This window comes from Amblyomma maculatum, chromosome 9 (assembly GCF_055883805.1).
Source record: "Amblyomma maculatum isolate TAMU_Amacu chromosome 9, ASM5588380v1, whole genome shotgun sequence".
NCBI classification, from domain to species: domain Eukaryota; kingdom Metazoa; phylum Arthropoda; class Arachnida; order Ixodida; family Ixodidae; genus Amblyomma; species Amblyomma maculatum.
Window position 1 is genome coordinate 5805457 of NC_139352.1, and position 12855 is coordinate 5818311.

Here is a 12855-nt window from a genome sequence, read left to right on the forward strand (position 1 = left end):
AAAAAAATCTGATAGTGGAGCTGTGCTATTGGTGGTGTAGTGCTACATATGGCTTTGCGAAACAATATGAAGTTTGATAAATAAGTCAGCAACTGTACCTAATGTGTAAATTGCATGATAATAAGGGAGCTGCTGCTTGCAGCTGCACAGTTATGCCAGCATGGGGTCATGGCCGAGCAGAACAAAAGTGCTGGTAATGAATTTCTGCCATTATTTCTTGTTCATGGCGAGCTCCAGAGAGGAGGCCTTGTATTTCATTCCATTATGGTATGGCTGATTTTATTTCATGTAGCAGGAGGTAATCTGCTTTCAAACGCCAAGAACTGGATAATTACAGCAAGTTTGAAAAATGGTGCTGGCACCACCATCACGTTAATAGTTGCCCTAGACAGCGCAAGTACTGGCGCACAAAGGCAGGCTTACCTCTTACAACAGTGGTGCTCAACGTGGCTAATGTCTACACGATGTCTACTACAAAGATTACTACTTTCTACCACCGCCAAAATTGTACTCTGCCTACTTACAAAACTACTGCCATTACTTCCACTAACTCTTAAATATCTTTGTATTAAAGGGCCACTGTCCAGGGTATGACCTTTTAAGCAAAGGAGCCCAGTGCTTCAATCGGCTACTGGAAATGGTCTGTACAAAATGCTACAGCAATATGTGTGCTGCAAAGCAGCAAAAATACAAATCAAAGCTCCTCCCCTTTGGGAAACCAGCTTCCCCATTTTTAGGCTGATGTCAGGGTAGCAAACATCTATTGGTCCGTCTTGCTGACTGACGGGTGAAGGATGGGCATACACCACTAATTGTGTCCACCACTAGCTGCCGACTGAATGCAATGGCACGCGGTCCCTCACTTTTTTTTTTTTTTTTTCGCGCACGCAGAGTGCTGCGCCTTACCTGCCGCCAAACGCGGAGGAGGAAGGGGAATTTGGCTTGAGGAGGCTAGACGACCGGGCAGGAGAGTGAAAAACCGTTGCGAGGGAACGGGAAGAGAGAAACGCAACCGGGAAGAGAGAAACGCAACCGAATCGGGTGACTGTAACTGCGGTATTAATTACTCTTTTCAAAAAACATTTTGCGGTCTTGAGTTCTGGGGCGAAGTCTCGCAGTCACCGGGGAAGAAAATATTTTTGACAGGAAGGTGGACAGTGGCCCTTTAACCTCGATTTATCATGGACCTACCACGTTAGCCATGTAATAAATTCAGCTTATCGAATAATTACCTACCTTGGTCGTAATCTGCGCATGGCTCCTTCCTTTAAATTAACTTGCAAAACACTTGTGCGACCTAAACTTGCTAGGTTAGCGCAATCTTTGATCCGCCCCAAATTAACCGTATCACAGTTCTTAAATCTGTACAGAAACGTGCTAGTCGCTTCGTCCTTTCAAACTACTCGTGATACTCTAGCATATCCACCTTAAAACTTCAACTTCCTTCCCTCACACTTTGTCGCCAAATTTTACCCCCGTGACAGCCAGCTCATCCAACTAGTATGTCGAACATCCTGCACAGGCCATTCTAACAGCGTCATCCCCCATTGAGCTCGCACTACTGCATTCCAGAAATCCTTTTTTGTGTGTGTGTGTGTGTGTGTGTGTGTGTGTGTGTGTGTGTGTGTGTGTGTGTGTGTGTGTGTGTGTGTGTGTGTGTGTGTGTGTGTGTGTGTGTGTGTGTGTGTGTGTGTGTGTGTGTGTGTGTGTGCGCGCGCGCGCGCACAGCTTGTGACTGGAATGACCTTGACAGCATCCTTGTGCCAATATTTGATCCTGCTCATTTCAAGACTGCCATCGAAGTTTCGTGTTATCCTCTTTCTTGTGTTGTACCCCGTTGTGCTAAAAATAATTTATTATGCCATCTAAGAATCTACATCTTTGTAACTATCATACAACAGTCACTGTTAACCACTGTTCAAGTGCCCACCTCATGTAATGTCCCACCTGGAAACCTTTGAGGCTGTAATAAATAAAATAAAGCAGCAACATTTATTGGTTGGGGTGTTAAAAACATGAAAACAAAGCAACCAGATACCAAGTGACATATAATGCTTTCTCTGGTAACCACAAGGCCTGCTGGGATCAACACGTCGACAAGTGGAGCAAACATCTTGGCCCGCCGATGGCAATGCCCTCTGAATATAATAACCATCCTCCTACACAACTATATTCCCCCCAACGAGTTGCAGGCCATCCTTTCTAAACAGTGCTTTGTTCAGTTAACCAACTTGTGATTGCTTCAGTATTCGTGAAATCGGTAAATATGTGGACTAGTTGGCTTTCCACTTTGTTCATACTTTGAATAATGTGCAAAACTGGGCTAGGCATAAGCCAGCAAAAGCATTATTCTCCACTGCGCATCTGGAATATAAGGAGTCAAGTTGTATAACCTCCTTGCAATTAATACCGGACATCTAGCAATTTATTGCTGGGACTACTGCTGTGCATCGTTTACTCACAGTACTACTGCTAGGTGTACACCGTGAAAAGTGTGCTGCAGTGACCACTGAATATGTGTGATCATGATCTGTATTGTGTCCGTCCATAATATGTCCCAGCAGGAAGTGCAAGGACTCAAATGTGTTCCAATTCTTCCTTGTATTTGACTCTACTGTTCATCCTGCAAAGCTGCCCACAATCATCATCATCATCAGCCTGATTATACCCACTGCAGGGCGAAGGCCTCTCCCATATTTCTCCACTTAACCCGGTTCTGTGCTAGCTGCATCCACTTGACCCCTGCGAACTTCTTAATCTCATCCGCCCACCTAACTTTCTGCCGCCCCCTGCTACGCTTTCCTTCCCTTGGAATCCAGTTTGTTACCCTCAGCGACCATTGATTATCCTCTCTTCGCACTACATGTCCTGCCCATGCCCATTTCTTCCTCTTAATTTCCACTAGAATGTCGTTAACTTGAGTTATTTCTCTGACCCACTCTGCACGCTTTCTATCTTTTAATGTTACCCCTACCATTTTTCGTTCCATAGCCCTCTGGGTTGTCCTCAACTTAGTAGAATTCTCTTGGTTAGCCTCCACGTTTCAGCCCCATAGGTGAGTACAGGCAAGATGCAACTGTTGTATACTTTCCTCTTGAGCGATACCGGTAAGCTGCTAGTCATAACCTGCGAGTGCTTGCCAAATGCGCTCCATCCCAATCTTATTCTTCTTATTTCCTTTTCATGGTCCGGATCTGCGGTTACTACCTGTCCTAAGTAGATATATTCGCCTACTACTTCCAGTATTTCGCTACCTAATGTAAACTCCTGTTCCTTCCCGAGGCTGTTGAACATTACCTTAGTCTTCTGCATATTGATTTTCAAGCCTACCTTTCTACTTTTCCTGTCTAGGTCATCAATCATTATTTGCAGTTCATCTCCCAAGTTGCTTAGCAAGGCAATGTCATCAGCAAATCGCAGATTACTGAGGTATTCTCCATCTACCCTTATCCCTAACTGCTCCCATTCCAAGTCTCTGAATACTTCCTCTAAACAAGCTGTGAATAGTACTGGGGAGATTGTGTCTCCTTGCCTAACACCTTTCTTTATGGGAATTTTGTTGCTTTCTTTATGTAGAACTATGGTTGCTGTGCAGCCACTATATATATCTTCCAGCACTTTCACGTACGGCTCGTCTACCCCCTGATTTCGCAATGCCTGCATCACCGCCGAGGTTTCAATTGAGTCAAATGCTTTTTCGTAATCAATGAATGCTATGTATAAGGGCTGGTTATATTCCGAGCATTTTTCTATCACCTGATTGACCCCGCCGGGGTGGCGCAGTGGTTACGGCGCTCGACTACTGTTCCCAAGGGTGCGGGATCGAATCCCGGCCTCGGCGGCCGCTTTTCGATGGCGGCGAAAAGCACGGCGCCCGTGTGCTGTGCGATGTCAGTGCACGTTAAAGAACCCCAGGTGGTCGAAATTTCCGGAGTCCTCCACTACGGCGTCTCTCATAGCCTGAGTCGCTTTGGGACGTTAAACCCCACAAACCAAACCAAACCAAACCTATCACCTGATTGATGGTATGGATATGATCGATAGTAGAGTACCGTTTCCGAAACCCTGCTTGATCCTTTGCTTGATTGCAGTCTAAGGTTGTCCTTTTGATCCTACTGATTCTATTAGCGATTACCTTAGTAAATACCTTATACGTAACAGACAGTAAGCTGATTGGTCTGTAATTTTTAAGGTCCTAAGAGTCTCCTTTCTTGTGAATGAGGATAATGTTTGCATTCTTCCATGCTTCCAGTACCGTCGATGACACCAGGCACTGCGTATACAGGGTGGCCAGTTTTTCTAGCACGATATCCCCCCTCCCCGTCCTTCAGCAAATCTGTAGTTATCTGATCCTCTCCAGCTGATTTCCCCCTTTTCATAGTTTCTAGTGCTTTCTTGACCTCGTCCTTCGTCACTGGTGGAATGTCTGACTGTTTTTCCCTACAGCCAATCTCATTACGGTCCTGACTACTTTGGCTACTGTAGAGATCTGTATAGAACTCCTCGGCTACTTTGACTATCTTGTCCATATTAGTGATGACGTTGCCCGCCCTGTCCCTTATCGCATACATCTGGTTTTTGCCTATGTCCAATTTCTTCTTTACCGCTTTAAGGCTTCCCCCGTTCTTTACAGCATGCTCAATTTTCTCCATATTATACTTCCTTATATCGGCCACCTTGCGCTTATTGATTAGCTTTGATATCTCGGCCAATTCGATCTGGTCTGTTGGATTGGACGCTTTCATACTCTGCCGTTTCTTAATCAAATCTTTCGTCTCCTTAGACAGCTTGCCGGTATCCTCCGACTATCCTACCGCCTACTTCTACCGCGCACTCAGTAATGATATCTATGAAATTATTGTTCCTTGCCTCTAGGGTAATGTCGCCATCCTCAGTTAGAGCTGAATACCTATTCTGTAGCGAGATCCTGAACTCTTCTGCCCTCCCCCTCACCGCTAATTCGTTGATGGGTTTCTTTCTTACTAATCTATTGCGTTCCTTCTTCAGATTTAGGCTAATTCGGGACCTCACCATCCTGTGGTCACTACATCGAACTTTCCCGATTACCTCTACATCCTGCACAATGGCGGGGGTTGAACACATTATGAAGTCGATTTCATTTTTAGTCTCTCCGTTAGGACTTTTCCATGTCCATTTTCGGTTCTTCCGTTTGCTGAAGAAGGTATTCATGATTCGTAAGTTATTGGCTCTGCAAACTCCGCTAGTAACTCCCCCCTGCTATTCCTAGAACCAATGCCATAGTCACCTACTGCCTTGTCTCCTGCCTGTTTTTTCCCTACCTTGGCATTAAAGTCGCCCATTAGTACAGTATACTGCGTCTTTACTTTTCGCATTGCCGATTCTACATCTTCATAGAAGCTTTCAACTGCCTGGTCATCATAACTACATGTAGGTGCATAGGCCTGTCCAACCTTCAGTTTATACCGCTTATTAAGCCTAATTACGATGCCTGCAACCCTCTCATTAATACTATAGAATTCATCTATATTACCCGCTATATACTTATCGACAAGGAAACCTACTCCTAGTTATCGCCTCTCTGGTAAACCTCGATAACACAGTACATGCCCATCCTTCAGTACAGTATATGCCTCATTCGGCCTCCTAACCTCACTAAGCCCTATGACATCCCATTTCATGCCCTCTAGTTCCTCTAACAGCACTGCTAAACTAGCTTCACTAGCTAGGGTTCTAGCATTAAACGTTGCCAGGGTCAGTTTCCAATGGCGGCCTGTCCAGCGGAGCCAGGCTTTCTTAGCACCCCCTGCTGCGTCACAGGTCTGACCGCCGCCGTGGTCAGTTGTTCCGCAGCCGCTGGTGACTGAGGGCCGGGGTTTTATGGAGCTTATCATAGGAGGTTGTGGCCAATTACTGCACCAGGGTGGCCAACTCCTGTTCTGGTGAGGGAGTGCGTTGCCGGAGGTCACACCCTAAACCTGTATATGCAATTCCATCGACACGCGGATTTTTTTTTTTTTTTTCATCCGGTGGAGAATTGCGCGGCATCGGGATTTGAACTCCGGTCCTCTTGCATGCGAGGCAATCTCTTCGGTACTGGGAACCACGAAAATGGATGAAAATTGTAAACTTTTTGCATCCGGCTGTCTGCACTTCCCAGGCATGTATAGGTGGTGTGCAAATGGCTAAAAATAATATCAGCAGCTTTTACATGACAAGGGTGATGGCATTGTAGAAGCTGTGAGAGAAGCATTTGTAAAACAGCTCCGAGAAGGTGGAGGCAGGAGTTTGCACAACATTATGCGATCTGTGCACCGGTGAGTACTATCACGCTCAGTATGAGCTACACCGCCCGAGCGCGTGGCCGAGCACACTCTATGGTTGGACAGTAGCGCCGATAATACCGTTCTTTGCCGCTGTTGGGAAAGGGTGGGGCGCTTTCGGAAGCCGCACGTCACCCCGTTTACTTCTTTATCTTGGCCCTGTTTAGCGTTTCAATCGCTGTTTATTGTTTCTTTTCTGTCTATTGAGACTGAACAGCAAGCTGAAAACTGCATGTGCATATGTGTGGCACAAAGCTCTGCATTCCTCAATGCATGAAGTGACTGACCAAAAAGGTGAAGTTCGGCCTCCCGACCACCACTGCCGCTATCATTTTTGAAAGTGATATCACCACAAGGAAAATGAGGGGGAGGAAATTCCTTTCAGTTTTGGTCTCTGCAGCCCAGCATTGGCTATGACAACAAAGTTCCGTATAGGTCAAGTAAGAAATTGAAAAAAAAAAAAAAAATAATAATCACTCTAGTTTTCGTTCACTACAACACTAAAGCCAGCCTCACTAAAGGGCTGAAATTGCAATGAGTGAGAAAGCAGCGATTATGTACTTTTTCTTCATGCCTCACATGACCTATATATATGGAACACTGGCGTCATGGCTGTCTGCTGGCTGTTGAGACCAAAACAAGCAAGGCAACAAGATGCTGCAATAAAGTATTTAGCAGCTATAGCTAAATGCCACGTGGTGGTCCATGTACAGTAGTGCCTTGTGCATCGTTACCGAGATACACATATCCAATTTGGTGTCTGTACTCTAATCAATATTTGAGCATTTGGCTGTTCTACCCGAGGACGCAGAACCAGATTCTGGCCATGTCACAGACTAAATTCAGTGCCCATATGCTGTGTGACGGTGTCGCATGTTTATGCTACGAACCGCACCCATCTGCTGCTCTTCCTCTTTTCCTTCATCCCTTACCCCATGGCATAATTGCAATGTCCACGGGGAAATGAGGCAGTTACTGCATCTTTCTTAATAATAATTGGTTCACAGGAAAGGAAAGGCGCAGTATCTGTCATAATTATTCTGTGGACACTTGAACAGCACCCTAACGGAAGGGAGAAAGGTGGGAGTAAAAGCGGGAAAAAAGGGGTGCCATAGTGGAGGTCTCCGGAGTAATTTCGATCACCTGGGGATCTTTGTGCACCGACATTGCACAGCACACGGATGCCACTTCGTTACGCCTCCATCAAAACGCAGCCACCGGCGGTCAGGATCGAACCCGGGTACTCGGGCAAAGTAGTCAAGCATCTTACCACTGCACCACCGTGGTGAGGCTGAGCCTTTCCTCAAAGCCCAATTACATTTTTCAGTGGTCACCTAGTGTGGCCAGCGGTGAAAGATGAGGACAGTGAATTTTCACCAGTTTTGCTTATGCCTCTGCTGGACACCCCCCTAGAAACCTGCTGCAAAACAGAAAACAAAAAAATAACAGCACAGCCGATTCTAGCAGTGATAATCAGTCTTCATTCATTTATTTCTATGGTGCACACCAGGGACTCAGTTGAATGGGTTCCGCATGTTGAAGCCATCCATGGTAGCAGGCTCGGCATACTTCTGCTCACGCTCGCCATTCTTGAACTGTTTTTCCCGTTCCTTCTGCATCAGTTGCACTCGCACCCGCTACGAGATGCATCAAACAGTGAGGTGAGGTAGTGTGGCAAAGTTTTGCACACAGTAGCATGTGAAAAAGTGCGCCTTTCCACAGCCCAATCTGGGATTGCTATCAAATACTGCCTACTTTGGCAACCTGCATTTGAAGCAGCGGTCGCTTGGCCAACATGACATTAAAAGGCATCGAGCAAGCAGTGTTGCCACTAAAATATGTTGGCTGCGAAAAAAGTAACATTGCTCAAGCTGGCTGAGTGGTACGCCCCTAGCATACAGAGCCCAAACCAAAGAAGGTATTGCACAAAGGAAGAACACTGCAGGCAGAAAATGACAACCCGGGACTTGATCTTAGGCAGTGCGTAAAAGCATCTCCATGTGAGCTACTAGCTGACATAGTTCTTTTCAAAACAATGCAAAAGAAGACTTAAGCACTAGGACCAAAGTAACGAATATTAATGTGGCACAACTTAAGCTCCGTTAAGTTCAATCCTATTCAGCCTGGTTCTCATAAAATAGCCCAGAAAGGTCACGAATATGAATAAATTGCTCATTAGCATAAGCACGGCCAAACTGTTAAGATGAAAAGCTATACAGCTTCTACAGAAACTTCTTAGTTGAAGAAAAATTGGTCATCCATGTTTTGAACTCTGGACCAGAACGAATTCTTTTAACTACAGAAGTTTCTGCAGAAGCTGCATACCTTTCCTCTGCTGCCATGTGGCTACACCTGAGTGGATGTTAATAATTAATCTGTTATTACAAGCCCGCTTCATCTATGGAAGTTTCCATAACACTGAACCAACTCAAAGATATATGAAAGTTTCAACATGAGGCATAGCTCTCCAGTACAGTGCACAGCATCAACCAGCTGATGCATAAACGTTTTTCACCCACAGTGTCACGAACACAGAACATGTGTACATGCACCAGTGTGCATACCCCAATCAGAGCTGAAAGTAAAAGAAAATTAAATGTGTTTGTATATTTAGTCTTTTCTATTAGGAGCCCTGGGCATAAGTGTGAGTAATCTAAGTTCACAGAACAGTAATTATGAGTGAATGTGCGTGCTCCACCCATTGGAACAAATACAAACTGCCTACTTAGTGAGGCAATGAAGGAACAAATTATTGTGAATCCTTATCTCATAAGCTTTGCCCGCAACTGTATGTTCATGCTCCTGCAGTGCAATGTAACTAAAAATTACAGAAAAAAAGTTGGTCCAACACAGGTTGCAGTCTAGTCAGTTCTTCCAGAACACACTGCAAAAAAAAAAAAAAGTACATGAACAGAGCACACAAAACTTGTCTGTTTCTACTGCCAGTTTTCTTGCAGAAGCTCTGGGAATGGTCACACCTATTGATGGATAGCTACAAGGTCAACCGATAAACAACTTGAATTCGTCCTCACTGTCGGCTTAATATAAAATGAAATTAACTTGTAAAGCTATGTAAAGTGGAAACATCATCTTCCTTGTGTCCTCGTCTTTGTTAGGTATAAGTGCTGCCAAGAAGTTTACAGCTTACGCATAGCACTATGCACAATAGATGGTGTAATTGCATCTGTGCACCAAGTTTTCAAGATTTCAGTCTGCACAATTCTAGGATTAAGGCCTTTCCAGAAAGTCAGAATGAGCATTTAATTTCTTTAGTGATGGCGCTGGCATCGTTTAAAATGATAACCCAGATTTCCCAGCCCCTGCAACAGTATGTGCTTCCATTCTGGTTGCCACAATTCCCCTTGTAAGAGTGGATTAGTAAGTAACGCCAGTTGTGTAAGGAATGAACTTCCTTTCTTCGATCAGGAGACGCCTCTCGGAACGAGTTCTAGGCCACACCATGTAAGATGAAAGGTAGCACAAAACGTTCACCACATCGGGTTTGCTAGCTGATTCCAGCGTCAAGCATGTCTAGATGCTTTACCCATTTTTGAACGTCATCCCTCGCCATGTCTGCCATGTTTGAAATGGTTGCTTGTTTATGCTGTAGTATGCGTTTTGATGTGCATGTGTTTGCTTTATGTCCAAAAGTAGCGCGGGGACACCAAACAGCCTCCACAAAACTGTTACCTGCATTCACTCCCATAAATGCAAGGCTCCATGGAGCTCGCGACCAGTAGTGATAAGTCGCAGCAGAGCGTTTGACGACTGCCTTATATCTAAGGCACTCATTAAAAGCTCTGTCGCCCTAATAAGTATGTCTACTGGAAAGCGTCAAGCAATCAATCTGCTTTTCGCCTCATTTGCCTTGATAGGCAATGAGCCGTTGTTCATCATGATACTGTATTACAACGTTTTTAAACGTTGACTGTATTATTCTGTTCAAATCAGCTGTTTGCACTTCGCTGTCTGAAAACGAGAAAAGAAACAATGTACAAGGTATTTTACTTCGCAGTCAAGTTTACGCGACAGGCAAATAATTCTCTGTAATATTTGCAAGCAGGACTAAGTACCCTTCTAAAACTGAAATGAAGAAAAAAAAAACCTACACACAGCTTTCTCGCCGCTACATGCAATGATTCTTTGCTATCTACAGCCGAATACCAGCATCTCATATACTCATGGAAAGTTCGAGCATGTAAATCACGGCAGTGTGAGGTTACGATGACTCTCCTGAGATGCAGGATTCCTCGCTTAAATCTTTATTTATGTAGATGCGGGATCAGCCCCACAAACCTTTGTGAGGCTTGCGGTGAAATTGAAAATATTGATCACTTCCTTCTCGCTTGGCCGAAGGTTTTCACATCAGAGGAGGGTGCATTTAGAAACTCCAATTGCACTCTTGGAATTTACGTTATCGGTCCCGCTTCTACTCTCCTTCGGTGCGAGTGCGAAAGGATTTGCGTTGCCTCAAATTTGTCAGTACTTACATAACTACATCACAGCCACGGACAGATTCCCTTGCTAATTGCATTCCAAATTTACAAAACTCAAAATTTTTGCTTCATATTTTTTCATTCAATAACTATTGTGATCTTAAATATTTTGTTTTTGTTTAGTTGTCAATTACGTTATCGGTCCCGCTTCTACTCTCCTTCGGTGCGAGTGCGAAAGGATTTGCGTTGCCTCAAATTTGTCAGTACTTACATAACTACATCACAGCCACGGACAGATTCCCTTGCTAATTGCATTCCAAATTTACAAAACTCAAAATTTTTGCTTCATATTTTTTCATTCAATAACTATTGTGATCTTAAATATTTTGTTTTTGTTTAGTTGTCAATTACTTTATTACACTAATTCAGTTTGTGTAGGACATTTGGCAGTCCACACTGAACCCTGGCCAATCCCCCTTCGTGGGTATGTGCCAAATATCAAGGAAGAAGAAGAAGAAGATATGCAGACGCTAGCACCAACAGTACTCGACTGACAACCTCTACGCACGAAGTCGTGATTTGCGACCAGAAAATGTTTGCGAGTCCAGCTGAAGCTTATTTCGCACTGCCAAGCACTTGCGGAAGATGGATGGGCTTCGAATTGCTATGGCACTCACCTGCTTGAAACCGAACATGCACTCTCTGAAGTCTTCGTCCTCTGCCTTGCACATTTCGGGAGCCCTGTTCAAACCGTAGGCTTCTTTGCAGAGGGCTAGTTGCATGGACAACTTGTGGCATTTACGGAAGCCCTCCGTCTCACAAGAGGGGGACACCAAGTCCGTGAATGGCGTGCGGAACATCGCGGCGGCTGCTTGTAGCCCGGCTCAACAAAAACCTGCACAGTCGAATTGACCGACGCTGCCGCTCAAGCCAGCGCGTTACAAGCCACGGCTAAAATCGAAGGCACTCAAAGAGTTAACAAAACCCTGCACCAGTTCGACCTTGCAGTACCTTGGCAGTACTTCGAACACTCCAGCTGCAGGCTTTGCAGTGGGAAAAGCGGTGCACTCCACGTGAGGCTCTCGAAGCGGTTGCCGCGACGGGGCGCTAACAACGCGTGCCGCATCTTAGTGCCGCAACGCGAGCAAAGGTGGCAGAATCGGCTTCCAATGACGGCAAGGCACATCATGGAATGAAATACACTGTGCGTGTACTGAGCATCTCTGGATCAGCGGAGTCTTCATGGGTGTGCCACTCGTTGTGGGCGTCGTCTATCTGACAGTGACAGGCAGCTACCACGAAGGCAATGCCAGTGTCATGCAATGCGTCGCGACCGAGGTGAACCGCTGGGCGGGCTCAAAGGAAGTGCTGGCGCGACTTCAATGGACACATCCAGCTGCTAGACGGCTACTAAGATTTCAACGGCGAGCTCCTGCTGCAAACAGCCAATGCACTCTCCCTTGAGGTGTTAAACCTCCACCCTGACTGTGAAGGGGAGTTCACACGGTGTGCAAGGAGCAGCCGCAGTTGCATCGATTATGCGCTCGCGTCCGGCGACCTGTCCCGACGCGTACACCGAATCCACATTGACGAGGAAGGCATCTTCAGTGCAGGCATGCAGCGACCACAACCGCCTGAAGATCACACTCACATACTCCGTCTGGCGAGGTGCACGTAGAGAGAATCGGGAACCGGTTCGGCAATACCTGCCTATGAAAGCGTACGATCGAGTTCGTCGCGGCGGAATTCGAGCGCAGCCTGCAGTGCAGTCAGACCAATAGTTACGAGGAGTTCGTCGGGGAGCTGCGCCGTCTGATGCAGAAGCACGAAGTTCGGACAAATTCTCGGCGAGGCGTGCGACGCAAAGGCTGGGACTGTGAGGTACGCAGGCGGCGCTGAAGACGCGTCGCGAGGCAAACCGACTACACCGTCATGCTGTGAAAGGCGCCTCGGATGAAGAGTGCCAACGAACATGGAGTGTGTACCTGCAGTGCAAGCATGCCATGCAGAGGATGGTCCAGCGCAAGATAGCCCAATATGGCCACAAGCAGATCAGAGCCATCACAAGCGCAGGTCGCAGTGGTACCAGGAAGTTCTGGTTTTACGTGGCGCATCAC

The 12855-nt window shown here is 45.9% G+C and overlaps 1 protein-coding gene across 3 annotated transcripts; it reads right to left on the bottom strand.

Annotated features, from left to right (window-relative positions):
- Positions 1-7760: 7760 nt before the first annotated feature.
- On the bottom strand, positions 7761-11890 carry LOC146178159 (NADH dehydrogenase [ubiquinone] iron-sulfur protein 5-like). 3 transcript variants are annotated; one of them, XM_084577981.1, is made up of 3 exons: positions 11750-11890; positions 11416-11633; positions 7761-7939 (listed from the first exon to the last, which is right to left on the bottom strand). In XM_084577981.1, exons 2-3 carry the CDS (start codon positions 11596-11598, stop codon positions 7817-7819), a joined length of 306 nt encoding a protein of 101 aa, XP_084434107.1. In that variant the 5' UTR covers positions 11599-11633; positions 11750-11890; the 3' UTR covers positions 7761-7816. The 3 variants fall into 3 exon arrangements, with proteins under 3 accessions (XP_084434107.1, XP_084434108.1, XP_084434106.1); XM_084577982.1 differs by having other exon boundaries at positions 11731-11798; XM_084577980.1 differs by having other exon boundaries at positions 11416-11804.
- Between the last annotated feature and the right edge of the window lie 965 nt (positions 11891-12855).

Bases quoted from the DNA above. Each gene is read 5' to 3' on its own strand.
- LOC146178159 (XM_084577981.1), bottom strand. From the start codon at position 11,598: ATGTTCCGCACGCCATTCACGGACTTGGTGTCCCCCTCTTGTGAGACG. The intron at 7,940-11,415 runs GTGAGTGCCATA...TGCATCTCGTAG, and splicing joins GCATGTTCGGTTTCAAGCAG to CGGGTGCGAGTGCAACTGAT.